This window comes from Anarrhichthys ocellatus, unplaced genomic scaffold (genome assembly GCF_004355925.1).
Source record: "Anarrhichthys ocellatus isolate YVR2014 unplaced genomic scaffold, GSC_Weel_1.0 scaffold21, whole genome shotgun sequence".
Taxonomy (NCBI): domain Eukaryota; kingdom Metazoa; phylum Chordata; class Actinopteri; order Perciformes; family Anarhichadidae; genus Anarrhichthys; species Anarrhichthys ocellatus.
The window spans coordinates 2,954,781-2,978,503 of NW_022280051.1; the positions used below are offsets into that span (position 1 = coordinate 2,954,781).

Here is a 23,723-nt window from a genome sequence, read left to right on the forward strand (position 1 = left end):
TGTTTTACCAACCTGGCTCCCCCCCCCCCCCCCCGGTAACACAGCCACCGCCTATCCTGGTCACAGGAGCCCGTGTTTACATAGCCTGTTTATGAACGTTGGGAGTCAAGCAGCGATAACGCTTCCAAACCATGGAGCTGCTATCTATCTCTGCCTGGAACTATCTCTCTCTCTCTCTCTCTCTCTCTCTCATGTGGGCTCATGTGACTTATTTGAATAAAACCGGTTTCTCCTCTCAGCAAACAACATGGTGGAACAAACAAGACAGCCGAGTCGTGTCGTGTCCCCCCAGGCTGGACCTGGTGACGTGGACATGGACACCCTGTTTGACGTGAACCTCAGGTACAGCACCGGCCCTTCACCTGCATTAGTCCTGACAACAACAGCTTCAGGCAACAGACCATGTGGGATCCATAGTACCAGAAATAAACAATATGTATAAAAAGGCTTTAGTTTGAGTCTTTGGTGGAGGGATGTTTTGTTTCTACATTTAATAAATATAAAAAACACAAAATGTACACACTATACTGTAATTTTGTGTGTGTGTGTGTGTGTAGGATAAATGACAGAGCTGCACGGGCCTTTGGGCACCAGTTGGCTGTAATCGGAGATCAGCTGGACCGGGAGTGGACCGGCAGACCGCCAAACTGGCTGCCAACTCCTCTCCACATGCTGAGACCCGCTCAGGCACTGACAAGGACCATATATCGGTATGAAATCAGGAAAAAATAGTAATCTACCTCTTCACCTTTTTACGTGACTGGCTGTTAAGACATTGTAACTTCTTGTCGTCCAGAGATATCCACAGTCGGTTATGGGGCTTCCAGGGCCTGTCTGCTGTGGTGAAGGCCTGGATAGCGAGCGCTGCGCCTGGGCAGGGGATCCTCAGAGCGGACGCCTGGGCAGCCTGGGTAACACTCACACTTCATAGGAGTACAAAATGTCTGATCGCACTCAGAATTCAGACACAAATATAATTTACATGCATCGCTTTTGTTTTGTTGCTAAATTATCAAAAGAATAACTTGACTTCCTTTCATCTCACAGGTGTCCAGTTTGAAACCAGTAACCTGCACTGGCTGGACCAGAGGAGCACTGGTGACTGTGGCACTGGTGGCTGCAGTGACCATTTTCGGTGCACTATGGGTGGAATGGAAAGCCTAAAAAAGGGGCCATGAGCAGGTCTTTTAGGCCATTATATATTCGACCAAAATATGTTTGCAAATGAATGACAATTATTGCTAAATGTTTGTTTCTGCCGTTTACTTTGACTTCTCTTTTTATACTATTTGAAAGGTGTTTTGAATTTGACGCTATACGACCGTAAATAAGATTTAAAAAACAATAATACTGTTAAATTTGTCGGGGCATGTGGGAATTGTTTAAAAGGGTTTTTCCAGTGTTGCCCCAGGGAGTTGGCCAGCGTATTGTAGCAGTAGCAGTTGGTTCACAGTTGTATTAAATGTCAAAAAGCATGTTTCCCATGACTGGACTGTTGCTGGCCTGCAGTCTTTTGTATCCAGATTAGTTTCTTACTGGTTTAAGAGGCCAACATTTTTACATATGCAGCCTGGCTTAATAAAAAAAAAATGAAGGGAGCTGGACTTTCTGTTTCTTTTTCATGCAAATAAACTTCTAAATAATGACATTTTGTAGTTTCATTGATAAAAAAAACATTTAATTACATAATCATAATACAAGACCATAAGAAGCAACCACAGGAGCTTGCAGGTTTAACAGGTCTTGCTGGTCATGTCCACACTAAAATGAGCACAGAGGCCCATTTTTCTGCTTTATCAGTCTTCATAAGCGGTGACTTCCACGTGAGTGTACGTTATGAAGGCCTTCCGGTTACACTTCTGAAGTGTGGCCCCGAGCTGCTTCCCCGGCCCGACCTCGTAGGTGTGAGGGAACTTCTTCCCCTGCATCCTCTCGTAGATCTCGTGCAGAGTTTGCTCCCACTTCACGGGCGACACCAGCTGCTTCACCAGCTGCCGGCGCACGTGGCTCTCGTTCATGTAGCGTTTGCCGTCCACGTTGGAGTACACGTTGATCTCGGGCCGGCGCACCTGAACGGGAAAGAAATCCACGAGTTAGACGTGAAGCACTCGATCAGTCACGGTGTGTAACCTTTCCAAGAGCGGCGGCTAATGTGCGTGTCTTGTGGGCAGGATGTGGCTATTAACTACATGTTTATTATTACATTTCCAAAGCCCAAAATGGAAGAAATAAGCAATTAACATAGAAATCATCATATTACTGTAATACATAACACCATGAACGGGCTGGTGTGTCTTTAAAATAAAAAGTTAGACTGACCTCCACCTGTCTGAGCACCTCTCTGAGGGGTTCAGTAGCCGACTGCATCAGCTCGGTGTGAAACGCCCCGCTGACCGGGAGAGGTTTGGTCCTCGCGAACTGGAGACGCCGCGAGTTCTGCAGCAGGAAATCCAGAGCCTGAGAAGACAACACAGTGACGCTGAATGAGATTATTTCAGCATCAGTTGTACATAGCTGTACTTTGGATCAAAACTGCTCCATACCTTTTGGTGCCCCGCGATGACTCGGCCATCAGGGAACAGATAGTTGGCCACGGAGCACACCGGCTCCTCGACCCCCAGGCTACTGCAGTGCTCTTTAGCCTGCGCACACGCATGTTTATACTGGGCCTGAGGTCTACCGATGACTGACAGCATCCCACTAGGAACCAGCTCTGATGCTCTCTGCATGGCCTCTGCACGAACCTTCACCGCATACAGAGCTGGAAGACACGGCGCGGGACACATATGACACGTTAACTTTAAACCGAGCAGCATCTTTGTCATGCACGAGTAAAGAAACACGTTTACCTTCTGCATAGTTCATGGCGCCAGAAAATACCAGGGCAGCAAATTCTCCGACGCTGAAACCTGCAGCAGCAACACACGTCTCAATGGCCTGCGGACAGAAGTGTAAAGAGTGAGATAGAAATCTAAATAAGATGCATTGTTATTAATAAATATTAAGTTCCTAACATCAGCTCCAACACATTACTAATACAAATATACTTTTTACTCCACAACATTACCGTGATAACTTGAATTACTAGTTACTTTGCAGATGTTAGATTATTCATACAAAATATAATAGTATGTAATACAAATGATCCTCCTTTAACATTACAGTAATGCACACATTAACGCATCAATAATAATAATCCAGCTATTAAATATATAAGAGTCTGAAATGGGCATTTCTGCACAATGAGTAGCCAATAAAATGATGCAAATACATTGTATTTTTTCACTTTAACAGACAGTTTTATACTGTAGTATCATTTATTTTTATCAGCCACCTTTGGGTTTTCGTGGTTGAGCCGCTCCACCGCAGCCAGCGAGGTGACGAACACCGCCGGCTGGCAGTGGACCGTCTTCATCAGCTCCTCCTCGGGTCCCTCCAGGCACAGAGACAGCAGGTCGTACCCGAGGATCTTCTGGGCTGCCGAGAACATCTCCTTCACGTTCGGGTACTTCACGAGTCCTCTGCCCATGCCCACGAACTGGCTGCCCTGGCCGGGGAAGAGGAGTACGGAGCAGCCGCTGGGGTCCTTCGCGGGTCTCCGCTCCTCGCTGTGCGGGAGAGGAGCGGAGGTCTCGGGCGGAGGGTGGTGAGCTCCGTCCTGGTTGGTGGACAGTCTCCTGCTCAGAGAGACCAGCGACCTGACCGTCCCTCTGGGGACCACTGATGACAACATGGCGTCACCCGATGATGTTAATAAAGACCCATGATCTGCCTGGAAAAACTGCAATGAATGAACTTAAAACTAAAAATATCGTAGCTAACGGTCAGCATGACACTGTCGTGAGAGCCGCCATGTTTATTGACGTCACCGGGGGGTTGAATTTATTTTCTTTCCGGTTCACGTCTCGGTTCTTTCCCGCTGCAGCGCCTCCTACAGGTCACAATGTCACATGACTTTATTGACGTTGTACAAAATAAAATTAATTTAACACATGATTCCCTAAATGAATAATAATTCATGTCAACTAATTTTATTATTATGATCCCTAATATTATTTTTTGTATCTTTGAAGAATAAAACTTAATTGGCCAACCAGGGAAGGACATTTGTCTTATTCTAATTAGTTGCCCTGCTGTATTAGTTAAGACACAGTAGAAACAATAACTTTGCCAGATTTATTACTTCCAAACATAACTTCCTGTGAGTTCAGTTATCAGGATACAATAGAGAGATGTTGTGGTAATTCAAATGTGTTGCCCACAGAAATGACCAATATCACAAAATGATGTTTTAGTATTCACCAATAAAATGTATTGTACAGAACTGTAAATGTCAGTTGATCTTCGTCAAATGTGTTCTCTTTAAATCATGCATCACATTGTGCTTGTCGTCATTGGTCTCCCTCTTAGTGTGCATTTCAAAATATAAATATAATACAACATTTCTATATTGTAAATAGCTTTACTTCTTCTCCTTTCCACTCTCAGCTTTAAACGCACGATGAACTATATTTGAAACTTTTCGGATCACATTTGTCCGTTGGGTTTTCTCTGCGATTCGTCTGATCCATCTGACAGCTTTGAGGCCTCCATCTGCTCCTCCAGCGTCTCGCCGTCTTCTGGTGTCTGTCTGTTCTGATCCGCTCTTATCTTGAATTTGGAGATGAACTCGTTACTGGCCAGCGCTCCTTCCTTTTTGGGACACATGTGTTTTGATAATAGGCGATGTTCCAAACGGTCTGCAAAAAAAAACAAAAAAACCCAATAACAACAAAGTTTGATCTTTGTGATGAAACATTTGACTTTGAGGTCAGGATTGCAAAAGTGGTAATTTTAGGAGTTATTTGTTTGTTAGCTGAATATCTGAAAAACATGTTTTCAATCAAATTGAGTGTAAAGTTAGACCATGGTTCAGGGAACAAATGCTTAGATTTCGATGCAGATCCAGATTAATGTTGAAGGATTTTAAAACTAAAAAAGGTTTTTATTAATATTTTCACCCCTAATAGATCAGACTAAGAGCATACTGCACCTCCAGGACCGATGGGCTTCATCAGGCGGTTCAGCTGGACGTTCCAGTGTCGTACGTGTTGACTGGCATACCTCAGCTTCTCTTGTAACTCCTGAAATAAGAAAAACGAACAAGTGGTTTCGAATGAGCTGTTGAAAGGATTAAGCATGCTGCAAACTGAGCCAATCCAAACACACTGTCTCTATCTTACCTCCAGGTGCTGGTGGCTCCTCTGGCGAGAAGCCTGCAGATCCTGGAGCTCCTGAGAGGCCGAGTGAAGAGCTGAGGGGGTGTGATCGTCTGGACTGTCGTCTGAGGCCTCCAGTATGGAGCTGAGGCACTGCAAGGCCCTCTGCTGCTCCTGGAGCATCTGGAACTGCTTCTTCTTCGCTTCTTCCGCCCGCAGCAACCTGGAGAGGAGACGTTTGGTTTAGAATAGGTTTTCAAACTGTGTGGCGCTGGTCCTCAGAGGGAGAGACGTGGCCCACTCGAATTTACTTGCTTACCACCGTGACTTTATGGGCAGCAGTTACAGCGCAGAGGCAATTAAGGTGTCCAATTGCTGCAATTTGCGTAAAAATCATGCTCTTTCTCTGAATCATAACTCAGTTATATCTGAACACAGACGTTATACACATATTTTATGTTTAGTGTGACTTCTACTTAATAATATCATTATCTGTATGTATGTCGTGGATAAATGTCCATAAATGTCAACAATATAAAATCTGGGTCACAATTTTGTGAAGGTGTCAAACATTTTCAATGGGAATATTGTGGGTGTGTTTGTTTATTACCTCTCCAGCTCCAGTCTGGCCCTCTCCTCCTCCAGCCGGGCCTGGATCTCCATGTTGAGAGCAGCCTCCAGTCTCTGCTGCGTCAGCTCCAACTCCAGGATCCTCTTTCTCTGTTGCTCAGCCTCCTTTTCCTTCTCCTGCATCTCTGCCTGCATGCTGTCTCTCAACTAGGAGGACACACGCACGCACACACACACACACACACACACACACACACACAATTGGGTGGAAAGAACTGACCTATTCCTGAATCACCTTTTCCAGGAATGTCATTACCGCTTCTCCACCACTAGAAATCACTGAAGGTTAAGCCTGACTTTTATAATGCCAATGTTTTTGTGCGGTTTTCAGGACTCTGAATCCAATTTCGGCAAATTGTAAATAAGCATTGTCATCTAAAGAACCTTTCTCTTACCGTCTCGGCCTCTTTCAGCTGTCTCTCCAGCTCCATCTGCACCTCCCTCTGTTTCCTCCTCTCTTTTTCCTCGGCCTCCCTTCGTTTGGTTTCTAATTCGCGTGCATGCTGCAAGACGGATAAAGGTTAAAACTGAGCTATGATCAATTGTCCCTCGACTTATTCCTTTCCGCATCTTACCTGTATGATGCTTTCTATTTCTGAATCCTGTCTGTCTTTCTCCTTCTCCGTCTTCTCCATCTCCTGCATGTTGGAGTCGTCTGATTGGCTGCTCCGGCTGCTGCAGCTGCTCCGGCTGCGCTCCCGGTGGCTGTGTTCCCGGTGGCTGTGTTCCCGCTGGACGCGTCTCTTCAGTTTGAGTTCGTGGTGAAGGGAGGACTTGCCCACGCTCTGGAGACGGAAAGCTGTCTGAATAGCTGGAGATGTAGCAAAAAGACACACTGTAGGTACTGTAGATACTGTTCATGGTGTTTTATTTATTTTGAGTGTTTCTTTGTGGTTCAATAGCTTATCTCCACCACAAATCCCTAAAATAAACTATGGCCAATAAAGTAGGTTTTGCCAGTGACTAATCCAGGTGTAAGATGATGAATCATATCAAATATTGATTCATCAAATATCAAATATAGAACATCAATTTACTTAAAATAACAGTTTGGTATTTTGTGAAATACACTTATTTGCTTTTTTGCAGTTAGATGACAAGATCGATACCACTCTCATGTCTGTGCGGTAAATAGGAAGCTAGCAGTTGATTAGCTTAGCTTAGCATAAAGACTGGAAATGGGGGGAGAAACAGCGAGCCCAACAGTAACAAAATCCACCTACCAGCAACATAAAAGCTTACAAATTAACACGATGTCTTGTTTGTTCAATCTTTACAAAAACAGAAGCATTAACTGACAATTTGTGGTTTTAAAGACGGTTATTTGGTAACTTCATGGAGACTCTATTGTTTGCCTGGAAACCTAACAATAATGGCAAGACTGGATAAAGTCAGGCTAGCTGGTTCACCGTGTTTCAAGTCTTTGTGCTAAGCTAAGCTAGCTGCTGCAGTGGCTACATATCTATCTTCTCATCTGACATCCCAAAATGTAAAACCACTTCTTTACAATGTCTCATCTGAAACCGGTGAATTAAACTAGAATGCACCGGTGACCACCCACACGAGAAATCACTGCAGTCAAAATGTAGTTTCTGACTCCGTATGCTTATTCTTATACACACCAACACACCTTGAGTCCACTCCACCTTCTGCCTCTGGTCAGACGCGCTCATCTCAAAGGTTTTATTGTGAGTTTTCACACAGAACATACAGCGCTTCCCCTCCCTGTCGGCAATAGGCTGAAACAGAAAGAGGAGACTCAGAAAAGTATCAAAATACAAGGATTATGGGACTTATGTGCTGTATAGGACTTCATCTTAACACATCCAAAGCACAGCATTTGCCTGGACACCATATAATTAAACATGCAGTGTTTGCATTTCCTCACCCACCTCTATGATGCAGCTCTTATTCAGCTGGATCTCCCCTTTCTTGTCACTCAAGGCCTCGCTGACGTAGTAAGCAATGGAGGAGGGCTTCAGCACAAACCAACGCTCAGTCCAGTTCCTGCGTACATGCCCCTTTTTCCACATATAACCCTGGAAACAAGGGACCTCATTTAAGAAGAGCAACGAAGAAGACGACAAACAGAAACAGGAAGATACAGAGAACACTCTCTACCCTCTTGAGGACGTTGTGATACATCTCCAGAAAGACCTCATCCAAAGCCAGACTGAAGGTCTCGGCACTGGTGACCCTCAAGAGCCGGCCTGCACCCATGTGCTCCAGGAAGGTCCATACAGACATGTCGCCTTCCCACACTGTGGCATCCTGGGTTATGAAGTCCTCTAATGGCTTCCCGTCCCACTCCTGGCTCATCGCTGTGGAGATTTTCTTGAGGAGATACTCCACCTAAAAGCAAATATTTCGAGTGTTTTGCAAAAGAGACCACAAATAATAAATATTGACAGTATCAAGAACATATTTTATCAGTGTATTTCTGTGACGTAACCCTTTACAAAGGAAAGCTACTGTGCTGATAGCACAAAAGCCGTTTATTTTTGTCTCTGTCGACGGGAAACCAAAAGCATTATGAAGGAAGTGGCGGAAGGAAGAGACTCATTAACTTACTCGCACTTACTTTTTTTCCGCTGTGAAAAAAAACGTGAAACACTCTGACTTTGCTGGGACACGAGCTGGGTTTATATGGAGAATTATGTGTCTTTCTAGCAATTAGGGGATTACAGAGTGCCTCGTGTGACTGCCTGAAAACCTGCTGTGTTTCCTTGTTTCCCTGTGTGGTTATTTACTCTATTGATCTTTATCTGACCAGTGAATGTTAGGGAAGGAATTTCTGCCACTTTTGAATGCATTTTCTGTCAGAATGTGCCTCTTTTCTTTGGTTGCTTGATGTTGAAAGGTTTACATTTTATACTCTGAGGTGTAAAAATTCAATCAAATAAAATGAACATGAACTTGAGTCTCAATCGATTCCCTGAAATCAAGTCGCTCCCGACGTTGAGTCCTACGTCAAATTCCTGTTTCACACCAAAATCGACATGTTTTACCTCCTCTGGTATCATCACCAGCGGGTAGCGGTCCTCAGACAGGAGGTTGAATAAACAGAAGAGCTTGAAACAGTCTATTTGCGATAGCAGCGCCCCCTGTGGTAACCCCTTGAAGTTCTTCTTCATGGTCATCATCCAGCACAGGTCATCAAACCTCTCCTTTTCAAACATCCCCTCTTTGACCTGAAATGAAAGAGTCTTAATGACTGAAACGTAATAAACCTGGATTCAAACTTCATCTGATGGAAACGGTTTTAACAACAGACAGAATAGGTATTATATATAACTCAGCCAATGAGATTATTTCTTTCTCCTAACCCCAAAATAGCACCAAATATATTCATATTAATGTCAATATTAATATCAAATCAGTATCAATATTATGAATAGACTGTTGTCCAAAGCAAATACATTTCCAGGACATGATGGGTATTATAAATCACTCAACCATTGACATTATTTTTTTCTCCTAACCCCAAAATAACATCAACATAATAATAAAATAGTACTTTCCAATGCTTTGTTTTTACAGAACATAGAAAAAACGAATTATTGTTTAACATATTACAAATAAATATAAACATTGAATTGATAATGATTTAATTGCCGGAGGCGATGTCACAGCCCCAGCACCTTATCCAGTATGTATTTGTTGAGGTAGGGCATGTAGCCATGATTAGACACCGGTCCATCATCATCATCCTGGAAGTGCTCCTCCAGAGCCACGGGGTCGTGTGGGATGTTCAGCACTGTGTACAGGTTGTGAGAAAGCACCTGAAGAACAGACATACAGATGCACATAAGCACATAGCATTGAGGGTTTCGTCCGTGTTTCTTCATACACACATAACCACAGACAGCTGGTCCTTAGCATGTCAGGACAGCTTTCTGCTATTTCCCTGGATTCTTCTCTCCTATGGGGGCTCAGTCAGGCATGTAGGAACTGGAAAATAACACTCACTGAGGGCGGAAATAGCTAAATAAGATATGTACTTGTCGTTTGCCTTTTATTTGAAACACTGACAGTGAGGGTATTATCTCACTACTGTGTGTTTCTGGTCCGCAGAGAGGTTGGACTTTGAGCTTGAAGCTTCAGCTGGGCCACCAGTATGCGCAGGCCTATGCTATAAAGAGTAAAACTTTTTCAAATATTTGGACTTGTGTGTGAGCTTGTAGTGCGTTTGTGTTCAGATTCCCATCGTATAGGACTACAAGTTAGTATTTCACAACATATACGACAGACTACCATTGAGACTGATGACTTTTTGGTTTGTCTTCAGCCAGAATATAAAAGGGATTTAAATGAAAAGTAGCACATTTAAAAGTCTGTTTCTGTGTCCAGCGGACGCCCCTCGCTCTCAGTTTCCTGATCTTAAAATGACCATACACAGTCCTGCTTACCTTCAACTGCGATTTGGACACTTTCCCGCACTTCTCGACGTCCAGAGATGTGAAAGCGTACCAGATGGATTTGAGGAGCTCGGATTTTAAGTCCATGTTGGAGACCTCGCTGTGCGCAAAAACAAGTACATTTCCAAGCGCAGCGCGGCGGCTTTTACGCAGCGACGGGCGAAGCGAGTGGTGGTGAGAATTGCCAAATAAAATGTGGGGCAGAGTACAGGCTGCTGTGCAAACTGCGGAGTCAGATGTAGGACAGACTTAAAGAGGCGGAGAGTAGAGCTAGAGGCCTATACTTTGTTTTGCAAATGTCAAACACTTTAGACAAGTGTGGATTTCCTCAAAGTGATGCCAGTGACACCGTGTTATCAGATTCAGGAGACCTTTCACCGAGGCAATAAAGACACACCCATTTGGGAAAAGAGCCTGAAGCAATATTTATTTTGGTAACTTTAATATCTGAAAAAGTTTGAATAATAAAGCTTTTAATACATATTTAAGGGTTTGAAACCAATCAAAATACTAATTGGAGAAAGTAATTCCATGATTTATATGATTGTAAGTTTTTAAGGTTGTAATATAAATTAGTTAAAGTACAAACCTTTAATTTATCAATGTGATGCTTAATGTGATAGTGATTTTACATTTGCACAACTCTGCAGCCATTTTGTGTCTCTTCCTTAGAGCATTTGTTTTGGTAGAGTAGAAGTCATAAATACTGCACAGTAAAGTACCCAACCCAAAATAGGTTTCAGAGGTATTAAGAGCACAATGCCTCTTGTGGTTTTCCTGACTTAAGGTGGTGCTCGAAGAGCTCCACTTCAGTGTGACGCAACTTCTGGTGGGGATGTAGCAACCTCAGGCAACATAGTTTTAATAAGGACAACGTAATCAGATAGAAAGCATCCGCAAGCCTTGTTAGAGCATAATGTAGGCTAATCAATACTATAATTAGGCCATGAAATTCATTGTTGAGAGGCCACCGCCCACAGCCTTTATGTTTCTAAATGTAGATATATGGCGGCTTTAAGGTAATCTTTGTGATGAATTGTGAACTTCATATTGCTCAATTTGAGCAGATGATGTAGCTCATAATGTTCCGCTCCATAAACGAATCAATGCTGGGTCACGCTGCTTTGTTTCGTCACACTCAGCAGTGCGTCTGTGTCTCTCCCTTCAAGGGCAGATGTAATCACCGTTGTCTCAGGTGGTGTAGAAATTAGATGTCGTTTGGTGAGCCATAACTCAGAATGGCCCGGCCAGAGGTCTCCGTGAGGGTGGACCACTCCCAGCGCTGAGAATTTACCACTCTGGCACATTTCCAACATGGCCTTCCTCATAAAGTAAAGCCCTAAAGCTGTTTTTAAAGCACATTCAAATGAAAACAGGAGGTGCGAACCTGCCACCTGTCAGGACCAGGGACACAATCTTCACTTATTTCCACCTCTAAGAGGAAAATACTCACATTAAAACCCCCAAAACCGCTCGTCAGTGATTCACAAGACGTTAGACATGCATGAAAGTACAAGAATGCTGTTGCCACTTATCAATATCACATCGTGCAACGAGGCAGAGATTTTTTGTTTATTGTTTGACAGACATAGTTTACAGTTTCAGTCATGCATGTTCACACTGTTCAATACCACTCATAACATTCAGATTTTGTTGTTGTTTTGTGCATAGATTGAATATTTTTAATTGGGACGATCTGACCCTTATGGTGTAATTTCAGGAACAAAAAAAAGTTCACCGCCGTCTCTCAAAACACAATAATACAACACCCAAACATTAATACAGGCTACATCATCCTAAATATCACGACAAAGGCAGGCAATATCTTATATATCATTCATGATTAAGCCTGAGAAACGCAGAAATGTGTTCATTGACACAACTCCAGAAACTAATTGTGCAGTTAAAATGTGTATGAGTCCAACCTGTTGAAATATTTGTATTAACTTTAACGATTAGAGAACGTACACATCTACGTGTGCAATAATGCAACTAAAGCCTTCTGCAAATATCGTAATGACATTTGCATTTCAGAGGCAAAACTGAAAGAAAAACCTTTTAATAATAAACTTGACACGAGGAAACGGCGTTCTGACTTTTACTCGGGACAGAAATGTCCCCAATGTGAGACTTGGCAACCCCGGTTAAATATGAAGCTACAGCCAGGAGACGGTTAGCTTAGCGTAGACTGACTGTAAACAAGTGGAAACAGCTAGTCTCGTCTCTTCTAACTCTCCCGCAAGACAGCGAATGAATGGCATTCCCCAAAAATGTTGAGTTTTTTATCTGTCAACTTGAGTTTGATGTTGAAGAAGAGAAAGTTTCATGCTAACTGAGGGTTGCACATCTGGGTCATAAAAAGGGTTATTCCCAATATTCAGTGATTTAAATCAAATTTGTGCTTCAGAATATACAAACGCGAGCAACACAGAGACATCTGGGAGAACATTTTTTTTTTTTTTAAAGCAGTCATTATTTCACCTCAACATTTACAGATGTAAACAGCACAAAATACCACAGACACAAATAGCTTATTTAGCTCTTTTTAAGCGCACCATTCTAGCACAGTGTTGTTTTTGTGATGGAAGAACTAAATGGTGTGGACACGAACATCTGTTGAACACAGACCGAATCATCTGAGGTGGAAAACTGCTGGTGAACAGTCCTGTGCATTCGGTGGTGAGATGTACCAAATCCCAGCAGTTAACCCTAAATAATATTTATTTACATTCTACATGAAGCACATTAATCCATGCCGATATTTAAACATTACTGAAACAAAGTCTCATTGTACTTCCATCTAGTTTTTGAGATTTACAGTGTGCTGCCCGACGTGGTCCCACCCCAAAATGTCAGACTTCTCCTTTTGCAGGTATCAAATGTACACACCTCCCACCTTGCTATGTTTTTTTAATTGTGCAGAAGACCAGGCAAAAGTGTAAAAGAGTTGTGAAGTGTAAGGAGTTGCTGGTTCCTTGAGTATTTTTTTAACCACTAAATTCCCATTTTCTTTTAATATCTTCACAGTTCGGCTAATATTGATCTCCTGACATGTTTCCTGGAAACCTGGACGCCTGACATAACCCCCAACACTTTACAACTCCATTACTCTTCAAGGGCAGCGTCTCATTCCCAATCCTAATTATCTACAAATCAGTCAATCCTTGGCGTAGGTTGCCTACATTTTTAAATTGACCGTTAATGTGCCACCACACGCCCATGTTGTCTTGGTGCCAGTCTGTTGGCCAGCAGACAGGCCAGGGCGATGCCTCCGACTTGGGTGAAGGCCAATCCCATCACGGTGGCGGCAATGTGGAAGACGTTGTCGTTGACCAAACTGAAGACTTTGAGGAAGCAGCCGTGTGGATGGATTCCCGCTGCTGCGACTCCTTCAACGTCATCCGACAAAAGAGGTCGATTCTTGCAGCCCTTGCGCCTCACGCAGCAGCTGTCCGGCAGGGACACCGAGGTGCCGTTCTCGTTGGGCAGGAAGGTCATATGCTGGATAGCCCAGTCTGACGTAAGCCAGTCATGCCAACCCTCAGCTCCACAACACTCCAGGGCCCTCTGCAAGCTGTCTAACGCGTCAGCACGCCCTTCGTCCTCGGTGTAGCCGGCCACCGCTCGCTGTAAGCCGCTGCGAAATCCCCCGGCGATGTCTTCGCGATAGAAGAGACCCGAGAGTCCAGCTGCCAAACCGGCTATAAGTGCAGCAAGTTGAAAGAAACCGTAAGCCCTGAGCACGGCGGGCAAGTTGGCCGCCACCCCTAGACAGCCCAGGAAGCCCCAAGCAGTGACGGCCGCACCTGTGGACAGAAGGATGAGAGGGGCGTTGGGGTAGCGGTTGGCAGACAGCAGCATGTAGTCCGCCAGGGAAATCTGTGCCCACACACCTAGGGTGAGGATGGCCAAGCCGGCTGCCCAGAAGAGGCAGCTGAAGGCCAGGAGACCCAGGCGCAGGAGGTGCATGACTCCCACTGGGCGGCAGCAGGGTGGGGCAGCGCCCACAGGTGGAGGGGCAGGGGGCGCCAGGGAGGCCTCTGAGCACACGGACAAGGACAGTCGCTGCTGCTGCTCGTGGAGCTGCTCCTCCTGCTCTTGGTAGGGCGACAGCAGGTAGCCGGGGATCGCGGAGGGTCGGCGAGGAAGAGGAGGTGGAGTGAGCAGGTCGAGACCCCGTGGGGAGGAATGTCGTCGCACAGCCAGCTGCTGGTGTTCCCAGTCCAGAGCTTGTCTGCTGGGACTCGGCCGAGCTGACAGCGAGTTGTAAGGCAATGCAGAGCTCATGATCTCGCCTCCGGTTTTATTTACTCCCCACTCTCTCTCTCTTCGACACACTCCTCCTCTCTCTCTCTTTCTTCTTCTATCAGTGCCTCACTAACGTTCTCCTGCAACACACAATCCCCCCGACTTCTTTATGACTGGTCATTAATCCGCCATCAACACCACAAACGCCGACTGGACTGTAAATCACACCGGTGGGTGTCGCGTCATGCGGTTATCTGCATCCACAGCTTCGTTGTCTCCACCGTATTTATGCGTTTATTTCGGGCGTCCTTTCCACCTGCATGGTCACCAGCTCTTCTAATTCCGCCGTCGATAGTCACATCCACACATCTGGCTGCTCGCTGCTGCACCTCACTCTGGTCAAAGCGAGAGGTGATTGCAGTGGGAAGGACCTGAAACCCACCCATGCACACCCTCTCTCGGTGTGGAGGAGACATCCCTTTGAGTTTTAACATTTTTTTTACTGTGAGTTTTAACTTCCATTTGTGGAATACGTGAACTGGGGAAAACTCTACGACTGTCTTTGTGATGTCTTTGTAAAATGTAAAAACTTTACCCATGTTTAACTTTTTGTATATTGTGTCAAATGAAAATATTAAACGAGTAACCCAACAGTGTCAGTCGAGGACGTGATCTATTTAAATCTAATGGAATAATGGACCTATTTTATAACTATATACTTATAGCACTACTTACTATATAGTTATTAAGATGTGAAGACATGCAAGTGCCAGTGGTTTAGACTGCACTGTAACTGCTCTTTGTTTAAATGATGCAGCCAGTTTAATCCTGCCGATTCCTGCTCGGCATCTGCCTCCCTCCCATCAGAGCTGATTAAAGCCTCTCAGGTAATTAAACACGTTCATACAGCTCCTTCTTTATAAAGGACAAGCGTGATATTGACATGATGACAGAGAGGGGGGTAATCAGATGGATTGGATGGGGAAGAGCAGAACCGCAATCTAGTCTCATACATACAGCCTTACGCTTTAAATTATGTTTAGGCCGCAGAAAGCAGCTCAACAATGAGGTGTGACTGGCCACAAATGGCTCTTATATCGATTTCTCAAGTGTTTACCGGGTTACACAGACGGATGAAAGGAGCTTGCTCTCCACCCGGTGTGTGAAGGACACAAGAAAAGGCAGGATGAAGACAGAAGGGTTTTTACCACAGACAGCTGGAGGTCTGCAGAGGAAATGTGAGCCGTGTTTACGATGTTTATAATTAATTTTTGCTCCATAACCATCAGCTCACTGGGTTTTATGTGCACTCTGGACAGAAACCAAGGAAATACATCACCTCACACATGCAGGACGAGATTTCAAAGGCAACTCCAAGACAGCTCATTGGAAATACAGCCGGGGGGGGGGGGGGAACCCTCATTTTGGTGGCTGCAGAGTTGCCCTTTTGAAACAGACACAACAAAAGCAATGCCTTATTAAAGTAGAGTTCCCCAACCTTTCTGGCTTGTGGTGACACTTGTGGTGAACAAAGCTATGCTCATATTTGATAATTGTTACAAGGCTGAAATGATAAAACAAAAGTCAACAGTCCTGCTACCTGCTCTGTTAAGCTGTACTAAGGCACAGTGTGCTTTGTGTTCAATGCTAACATCAGCATGCTAACAGGCTAAGCATGTATGTTTACCATGTGCACCATCTTTGGTTGGCGTGTTAGCATGCTAACATTTGTTAATCAGCACAAAATACAGCTGCCACCCGCAGCTGTATTTTGTATTTAATGGGAATAACATTATTTTTGCCGGTATTTATAGACCTACATCAAAGTACTGTACAAATTAAAAGTTTACCTGCTGACGCTGCTGCAGGGGGAGTTATTGAAATTCATCCTGGCAATCCATCAAATCGTTTTTTTCCACTCAAAAGCAAAACTATCAACCGCATAGTGTTGCTCAAATCTAATTTTGTGCAGCATAATTGTGTTTTTCTACTTTTCTATCATCTATCAGTGACTCCTCGTTGCGTGGCCTCAAGTTGAGAACTGTTCCACTAAAGTACGATGCACCACAAACCCGACAGAAACAATGTCTGCAGCAAAAACACAACATTATACACTTCATAAAGGTAAGTTTTATTGCAGGGGATTACACAGGTTTTGGTTTTATGGCGTACTACCAGAGCCTTGTCTAGAGTACACCATACAAATGTATACATAATATATATACACTTTTTTTCACCTTTTAAATTTACTCAAAATGTTGAAGAATGCAACAGTACCAAACAATCATCATTTGGTACTAAACGTCTGTACAGTTAAGACATGTGGACACATGCTTCTCTCCTGATAAACACTTAATACATTTGACAAAGCTAAATATCTGAACACAAGCATCCTGAAACCACGTACATTCGTTTTCACAACTCTCCTGATTTGACCAATGAGCTAGTCTCCATTAGTCACTTATTGATTTGATTCCTCAGGCTGGATGGAGTCCACAGACTGCGCTGCTTCCGCCTCTTCCCCGTGTTTCTCCATGTGTTTCTTAAGCTTGGCCTTGGACCCGAACGTTTTCGCGCAGTGTTCACAGTAAGGCTTCAGCGGCTTCAACCCCGAATGGCTTCGCCTGTGTCGCGCCAGCTCCGACGAGCTCTTGAACTTGAGCTCGCAGACGTTGCAGGGGTACGGCCTCTCGCCCGTGTGAATACGCTGGTGCAGCTGAGCCTCGCCGAGGGTGAGGAACGACTTCTCGCAGTGTCCGCAGGGGAACGGCCGCTCACCCGTGTGAATGAGATTGTGTCTGGTCAGCGCGTACGGTTTGGTGAAGCCCTTCCCGCAGTAGGTGCAGGGGTACGGGCGGGCGCCGGTGTGCGAGACGATATGCTCCTGCTGGGTTTTCTTGCTCTTGAAGCGTTTGTCACACTGAGGGCAGGAGTAGGGCCTGTCGTCCACATGAGACCGGTGATGTTTTGAAAGCTCTCCCTGCGACAAGAAGCCCTTCCCACACTGAGAGCAGAGGAAAGGCTTCTCCCCTGTGTGCATCCTCTCGTGTCTGGCCAGCACAGACACCAGCGTGAACCTCTTGGGGCAGTGGGAGCACTGGAAAGGCCGCTCCCCTGTGTGAACACGGAGGTGTTTCATGAACATGAAGCGCAGCGAGAACCGCTTGCTGCACTGGTTACACTGGTACGGCCGCTCCCCGGTGTGGGTGGACATGTGCCTCTTGACGTCAGAGCGCCGAGTGTACGTCTTGTCACAATGTGGACACTTGAACTGACTCTTCACTTGATGCACCTGCCGGTGCTGGGAGCGCGCAAGCAGGGAGTCGAAGCCCTCGCCGCACTGCCGGCAGATGTAGCGCTTAGCGGAGACGTGAGACTTCCTGTGCTCGAGCAGCTCCGAGGAAGTCGGGAAGCTGTGGCTGCAGATGGAGCAGATCTGAGGAAGCTGGCTGTCTCGCGAGTGAGACTTCTTATGGTGGACCGTCAGCGTGCGGAGGTTAGCGAAGGAGCTCCCGCACAGCTGGCAGGAGAAGGAAATGGCCACGCCGTGGTGTTTGCTCTCGTGTTTGGCCAGATCCCACGAGTGCTGGAAGGTTCGATCGCACTGCGAGCAGTGAAAGGGTCTTTCTCCGGTGTGCGTGAGCTGGTGTCTCCTCACGTCTGACGAGCGGGTGAATGTCTTACCGCACGTTTCACATGCGAGGGCCTTCCGTCTGCTTTGGGGCTGAGGCATGTCTACTTTGCTTTGAGCGTCGGGCTGCTCTGCTTTGCTCTCCCCTTTGTTTCCTTTGGGGAAAAGTTTAATGGATGTAAAAATCTCATCCGTGCTAGAGGGAGACGGAGCAAATTTGGCTCCGGAGAGAGTCTTGTATACTTCAGTGGGAACACTTTGCATGTGGAAGTGAGGAGGGCTGTTTTCCTCCGAGTTGTGGAAGGGACACTGAGAGCAGGTAAAGATTATGGACGTCATCTCGTCCGCATCACCTGCAAATTAAAAAAGACGTAATTGTGAGTAAAGTAGGTGTATTATAATTTTTACAAAAAACTCCAAGATGTTTCTCTTCTTCTTATCAAAATGTTACCTGTGTTGATTCCTTTGATGGCGATAACAGAGTGGGCAACGGATACATCAGCTTTGCTCCTGGTGAAGTAAAAATGTTGAATCGTTAAATGTACATCACATATATTTTTGGGAACAATTGTCTGTCAGGAAATAATTGTGATTTGGGAAATAATATTTCAAGTGTTACAACAATTACTCGTTCTTGTCTCATTGATTTACCAAAATGCAATTTATTCCTAAAAAGAAATCTCCAAAATGAACCGGGATGAAATGAAATGCAGCACTGAGTGCATGAATGATAAGAATTGTTATCATGAATGTATTTCCCAGACTAGTTTTTTGTTACTGTTACTATGTAATGTTGTAAAACTCTTCCTCATAAAACAGTGAGTGACAAAAAAGGAAATAAACTGGTCAGACTGGTGATATTGATCACATTACATTTTCGGTTCTTCCCCACTTTCCCTGGAAGACCTCTGGACTTTCTCCTGCCAACTGGGTGAGATCTTCATTTGTAGACGAGTGGATCGGCGCACATTGGGTGAACCGGGAGACTGTTGAGTTTCAGTGACTGGATCCTCACTGAGGACATCTGTCGTGTCCTCATGGACAGAAAAGGATTCATGGTCATCCCTTAAATCTGCACAAGAGTTGAAACTGCTCTCTATGCATCCAGGTTGGAAATCCTCCTCCACCTCTTCAACATTTTCTATTTTCTCATCAGTTTGGTCTCTTGTTTCATGTCCTTCCTGTGTTTTTCCTTCATCTAGTGCATTTCCTAACCCAAACTCATCATTCAGGGACGAATCATTACTCTTTCCCGTTACTACATCTTGACCGAGGCTCTCCTTTCTCAGTGCAAAAGTTTTCGTCAAGGTCTCTAGAGCTTTAGCCACATCCACAGTTTCACTCGTTTCTTCTGCCCTCGAGCTGGCAGCCTCCTCTGCACTCACAGCCACTATCTCCTCTTCATAGAAGTCCGTCTGAACTTGCACTTCAGCCGATTCGATCATTTCTTCATCTACTTCAGACGCGGCAACTTCGACTTCGGTGTAGACGGCCACAACGCTGTACTGGTCCGTTCCCACAAAAGTGACGGGGTTTAGGACATTAGCGTAGTTGTGGATGGATTCCAGCCCGACGGAGATGTTTGTCTTTTGCGAGGGCGGAATGGATAAAGCAGACATGATGCAGCTACCAATGGTGGACGAAGGGCCGTCTACAAGGACAGAAAACAACGGAATCACTGGTTGAAAAACTGTACTTTTAAGGCAATTTATTCTTACTTTTATCAACTAATTGTCTACTGGTTGAGTCTATAAAGTATCAGGAAATAGTCAAATTTACTTAAATTCACATAAACTTTCTGTCGACCGACTAGTCATTTCAGCTCTACTCACACGGCATTTTCAGTAGTCCTGAACTTTTGTAGTGCTCGAAGATTAACCTCAGCTCTTCAGGTGACGACCGAACACATTCGTCCACCACAGAAGGAGCCGAGCCGAGCCAGGCCGCAGTCTGGAATCACAGTGTGTGATAAATGGCAAACGCTTTGCAGAAGGAAAAACAACCTGAGACAACTGGATGGACAGACTGACCTGCTTTAAATCCGGTACCGGAAGCAGCTTTTCCAATTTTGAGAGCAGCTCCCACAATAAGACGTGCAGAGCAGCATCGTATTGTGGCCCATATTCCACTGGGAACACCTCCTGGAAGAGATAATTAAATGTCAATTCACTGGAGGACTTATTGAGAGTATTCTCAAATGAAGAAAGTATTTAAATCCGTCTGACCTGGAAGAAATACGCTCTCTCGACTGGATCTTTCAGCAGGCTCTGAACAAGAGCAACGAAAGTGGACTCTGTTGTTTTCACCTCTGCGTCCCTGTACTGCCACAGACAGGATTCACGTCACTTAAGGATTATCATTTTTGTTATATAAAAGGTGTTCCTTTGCTGTACTTACATCTGTGTTTGCGTTGGTTATTGGGAGTCTATCCAAATGGCTCTGGATCACTTGAGAATCAACAGAACCTCGAGCCAAGCCTTTGCAAAGCTCCAGAATCAACTGAAATACCAACAAATTGTTAGGCGCAAAATCATTAGAAAAGACAAATGTACAATGTGACACAATACACAACTTCTGCTCACCCTGGCTCTTAGACCCAGAATGAGCTGGGCTCTCTGTCTGTGGTTGATCAGTCCAGGGACCGCCTCAGTCACCATGAACACAAACTCCTGGAGCTTCTCATAATTCACGACATCTTTCTGCTTCGCCAGCTGCCACATCGCTGCAGACAGAAGCTGCAGTGGGGGCACCAGCAGGCGAAGAGATGCCAGAGGTAGGCTGGGGTCTGAAACATGAAGGTGTAATGTGAGAGGTGGTCTGTTGAGAGGACATCAAAGAGCACTTCCAGACATACTCATCAAAACTCATTTAAATTAAAATATTAAAAAAGTACAACTAATTATAACTACCCCCACTAATAACCTGCCATAAGCCTATGAACCCGTCTAATGACTGGATGAACTACTTGATGCGAGTTTGAAAATTGCAATTTGGAAAAGTATCTGCAGCTGTGCAACAACGGACTCTATTTATTCATATTATTGCATGGAATCTGGCTATCAACGTCATTTCTAACGCAGTAACACCAGTTTCTGACGGCATGTTTCCATTAAATAGACAGATCCCGCTAACATAAACAAAGCCTGCACTAAATTACAGCGGGATTTAATTATTAATATACGTACCGTTTATTTTCTCTATTGACCCAACAACCTCCATTCGTGCAATATTTCTCCCGTGGCGCTGATAAACAAATGTAAAATAATGTTTGATTATTTTTTTATAGCTAAAATGCGCTGTTAGTACGCAAGTACCCGTTTCCTCAACTCTTGCGTTTCCTCTTTTCAAAATAAAGGTCCGCTGTGACTGCGCTACACATCCAATCCCTGTCCTCCTGTAATAAGACATGCGTAAGAATCTATGACATACAGGTACTTTAAGTTTAGCATCTGTTCGTAAAGTAAAACAAGTAAGGGTTAATAGTTTTTATTTAAGACGTCGTAATTATGATCAAATATATCAGGTAGAATTTGTACGAATCAATCCTGCTGTGGTCAAAGACACAAAACAACAGATTTGCAAGTTTAACTGAAGTTGTAACATATGTTTTAAGATAGTGGTTCAATCTGTAATTAATTTAGAGAAAATCTCTCGAAAAATAATAAATATACATTAATATATAAGAGGGGCAAATTTACAAATGCATGTCTTACATGTAAGTTAAAAAACGTCTCTGTTTATTAAATGTTATTTTAATAAATAATGAAATGGTGTATTCATTTATAAACATTTTAAAACCGGAAATTGTCAAACGTGGCTCCAAGACTGAACCGGATGTTGTTGTTTTTCACTGACAAGGAAATGGGACTTCAAAATAAAAGCTAAAATCACAAGTCCTGTTGGCTGATTCTAACGTCGTGACGTCCCGAGTCACATGAAACGTTGCACAGCAGATATCTCTCCATGTAGCCATTTCTGTCGTTTTTGCAGCGACATTCTCGCTGTTAGAACTGAAACTGCTCTGCAATCTGCAGGAAGTTTACAGAATCCAACATGGACGAGGACGGGCTGCCGATCGTTGGGTCTGGTGTCGATCTCACCAAGGTTGGCTAACGTTATGCTAAGAGGAAATCACAAGAGAGTTGACATTGTGTGTGTTAGCAAGTCAGATAGTAATAGTGACGTTAGTTTACCAAAAACTATTTAGCTGTAAATAACTGCCTTTAGCATCCCTTTGCAATATTGTACAAGGTGGCTCAGCTGTAGTTCATATATTCGTGCTGTATTTGTGTATATAATTACTTTAAATATTTCAGCAATAATCTTCCATAGCTTCACTAACTGACTTTATAATAAACTTGTAGTAAATAATCAGGGATTTCCCAATATCTGCTATGTTAAAACTGAATGAATGCAGTGGTTCTAAATAGCATAAGGAGGATAAATTACATCATTAAGATAGTGTGAATTACTTCATTTCCTACAGTACATCACTTCCTGGGTTCCTACTTAAAATATCTTTATCTCTGTGTCCTGCAGGTCCCTGCTATTCAACAGAGGAGAGTTGTTGCCTATCTCAATCAGTTTGTCGTGCACACGGTCCGGTTCCTTAACCGGTTTTCCACAGTATGTGAAGAGGTTTGTACATCTTCTTGTGCTCTATACTTCAATTTGCCTCTGCTGACCTGATCAGTCCACACAAAAGGCCTCTATAACACTTAATCCTCTATCCTGATCCTGAACATACTTCTTTCCCACAGAAACTTGCGAACATATCTCTCCGCATACAGCAGATTGAAACAACCCTGAGCATTTTGGAAGCCAAGGTGAGCTTCTTGAGCCTCTCTCCGGTCATTCTGTCTGCAGTGTATTACACTCTCTACACATGCCGTGCGCATGCACTGATCATATATCATAGTTTGTATTTTTCTGAGCAGCTGTCCTCCATACCCGGGCTGGAGGACGTCACAATAGATGGAATCAGTCAGCGGCAACCTGCTCAGACGAATGGACCCACTACCGCCAGTCAGAGCCAAGCAGACGGTCCACCAGCAGGGACCCTGCCTCCGCCAAAGGTCAATGCACACAAACAAGTATATGATGTTTTTCAGCTCAAAAGCCAAGACGATTTTAAGCAATGTTCATACGCTTTATTTTCGAGAGTTAGTTGTTAGAGAAGAGAAGACTGATTCCACCGCTCCTAAGCATTGACAAAATGTACAAACCCAAACAACCCAGATCCAGTTCATCAACGAGCAGCATCATACACTCCAACATCAGATACACTCTTTTGCAAACCACAACATCTGCACCCTAAGAAAAGAGTACCACCTACTAATAATGCAAAATAGGGTACCCATAGGATAGGATATCCTGCGCTGTCTTAACTACCTGCTTACTTCTCACTGTCATAGTGATTTGTATATTTCATGTTGCAGCCCGCTCAGACTGCACCAGAGCCGGCAGCGACACCGAAAGCAGAAGCCTCTGCAGAGAATGTCCTGACTGTGGCCAAGGACCCGCGTTATGCCCGCTACCTGAAGATGGTCCAAGTGGTAAATCATCACTAACACCTGCTTATGGACTTAACCGATTCAA

General features: G+C 44.3%; 5 protein-coding genes across 6 annotated transcripts in view; 1 reads left to right on the top strand and 4 right to left on the bottom strand.

Moving 5' to 3' along the window:
- Window positions 1-1,639: 1,639 nt before the first annotated feature.
- Window positions 1,640-4,070, bottom strand: mcat (malonyl CoA:ACP acyltransferase (mitochondrial)). Its single transcript, XM_031859217.1, has 5 exons — window positions 3,335-4,070; window positions 2,850-2,937; window positions 2,544-2,761; window positions 2,320-2,457; window positions 1,640-2,069 (listed from the first exon to the last, which is right to left on the bottom strand). The coding sequence occupies exons 1-5, from the start codon at window positions 3,731-3,733 to the stop codon at window positions 1,797-1,799; spliced, it is 1,116 nt and encodes a 371-aa protein (XP_031715077.1). The 5' UTR covers window positions 3,734-4,070; the 3' UTR covers window positions 1,640-1,796.
- A 92-nt stretch (window positions 4,071-4,162) lies between these two features.
- def6c (DEF6 guanine nucleotide exchange factor c) lies at window positions 4,163-10,583 on the bottom strand. The gene is made up of 12 exons (XM_031859216.1): window positions 10,238-10,583; window positions 9,470-9,610; window positions 8,837-9,019; window positions 7,950-8,180; window positions 7,721-7,867; window positions 7,459-7,567; window positions 6,404-6,639; window positions 6,224-6,331; window positions 5,809-5,975; window positions 5,223-5,421; window positions 5,033-5,123; window positions 4,163-4,739 (listed from the first exon to the last, which is right to left on the bottom strand). The coding sequence occupies exons 1-12, from the start codon at window positions 10,331-10,333 to the stop codon at window positions 4,528-4,530; spliced, it is 1,920 nt and encodes a 639-aa protein (XP_031715076.1). The 5' UTR covers window positions 10,334-10,583; the 3' UTR covers window positions 4,163-4,527.
- Window positions 10,584-11,799: 1,216 nt separating this feature from the next.
- On the bottom strand, window positions 11,800-15,877 carry LOC116389972 (tetraspanin-7-like). The gene has a single exon (XM_031859144.1). The coding sequence runs from the start codon at window positions 14,531-14,533 to the stop codon at window positions 13,445-13,447; it is 1,089 nt and encodes a 362-aa protein (XP_031715004.1). The 5' UTR covers window positions 14,534-15,877; the 3' UTR covers window positions 11,800-13,444.
- A 727-nt stretch (window positions 15,878-16,604) lies between these two features.
- Window positions 16,605-21,441, bottom strand: LOC116389933 (zinc finger protein 184). 2 transcript variants are annotated; one of them, XM_031859063.1, is made up of 9 exons: window positions 21,311-21,441; window positions 20,708-20,910; window positions 20,523-20,624; window positions 20,351-20,446; window positions 20,156-20,266; window positions 19,958-20,075; window positions 18,999-19,776; window positions 18,577-18,635; window positions 16,605-18,478 (listed from the first exon to the last, which is right to left on the bottom strand). In XM_031859063.1, the coding sequence occupies exons 1-9, from the start codon at window positions 21,342-21,344 to the stop codon at window positions 16,956-16,958; spliced, it is 3,024 nt and encodes a 1,007-aa protein (XP_031714923.1). In that variant the 5' UTR covers window positions 21,345-21,441; the 3' UTR covers window positions 16,605-16,955. The 2 variants fall into 2 exon arrangements, with proteins under 2 accessions (XP_031714923.1, XP_031714924.1); XM_031859064.1 differs by lacking the exons at window positions 20,708-20,910; window positions 21,311-21,441 and having other exon boundaries at window positions 20,351-20,441; window positions 20,523-20,596.
- A 583-nt stretch (window positions 21,442-22,024) lies between these two features.
- washc3 (WASH complex subunit 3) overlaps window positions 22,025-23,723 on the top strand; it is a 3,800-nt gene continuing 2,101 nt past the window's right edge. The window contains exons 1-5 of the mRNA XM_031859275.1: window positions 22,025-22,229; window positions 22,665-22,763; window positions 22,886-22,951; window positions 23,063-23,200; window positions 23,564-23,680. Coding sequence (XP_031715135.1) covers window positions 22,179-22,229; window positions 22,665-22,763; window positions 22,886-22,951; window positions 23,063-23,200; window positions 23,564-23,680 — 471 coding nt within the window. The 5' untranslated portion in view covers window positions 22,025-22,178. The remainder of the gene's footprint in view (window positions 22,230-22,664; window positions 22,764-22,885; window positions 22,952-23,062; window positions 23,201-23,563; window positions 23,681-23,723) is intronic.

What these genes read in the sequence shown, in the direction of transcription:
- mcat (XM_031859217.1), bottom strand. Translation starts at nt 3,733, where the DNA reads ATGTTGTCATCAGTGGTCCCCAGAGGGACGGTCAGGTCGCTGGTCTCT. An exon ending in CGCCATGAACTATGCAGAAG is followed by an intron (nt 2,762 to 2,849) that starts GTAAACGTGTTT and finishes CGTGTCTTCCAG; the next exon opens with CTCTGTATGCGGTGAAGGTT. An exon ending in TCATCGCGGGGCACCAAAAG is followed by an intron (nt 2,458 to 2,543) that starts GTATGGAGCAGT and finishes TTGTCTTCTCAG; the next exon opens with GCTCTGGATTTCCTGCTGCA.
- def6c (XM_031859216.1), bottom strand. Translation starts at nt 10,333, where the DNA reads ATGGACTTAAAATCCGAGCTCCTCAAATCCATCTGGTACGCTTTCACA. An exon ending in ATCACAACGTCCTCAAGAGG is followed by an intron (nt 7,868 to 7,949) that starts GTAGAGAGTGTT and finishes CCTTGTTTCCAG; the next exon opens with GGTTATATGTGGAAAAAGGG. An exon ending in GAAGCCCATCGGTCCTGGAG is followed by an intron (nt 4,740 to 5,032) that starts GTGCAGTATGCT and finishes TTTTTTTTGCAG; the next exon opens with ACCGTTTGGAACATCGCCTA.
- LOC116389972 (XM_031859144.1), bottom strand. Translation starts at nt 14,533, where the DNA reads ATGAGCTCTGCATTGCCTTACAACTCGCTGTCAGCTCGGCCGAGTCCC.
- LOC116389933 (XM_031859063.1), bottom strand. Translation starts at nt 21,344, where the DNA reads ATGGAGGTTGTTGGGTCAATAGAGAAAATAAACG. An exon ending in GTCAATAGAGAAAATAAACG is followed by an intron (nt 20,911 to 21,310) that starts GTACGTATATTA and finishes TTCATGTTTCAG; the next exon opens with ACCCCAGCCTACCTCTGGCA. An exon ending in CGGTACCGGATTTAAAGCAG is followed by an intron (nt 20,076 to 20,155) that starts GTCAGTCTGTCC and finishes CTGTGATTCCAG; the next exon opens with ACTGCGGCCTGGCTCGGCTC.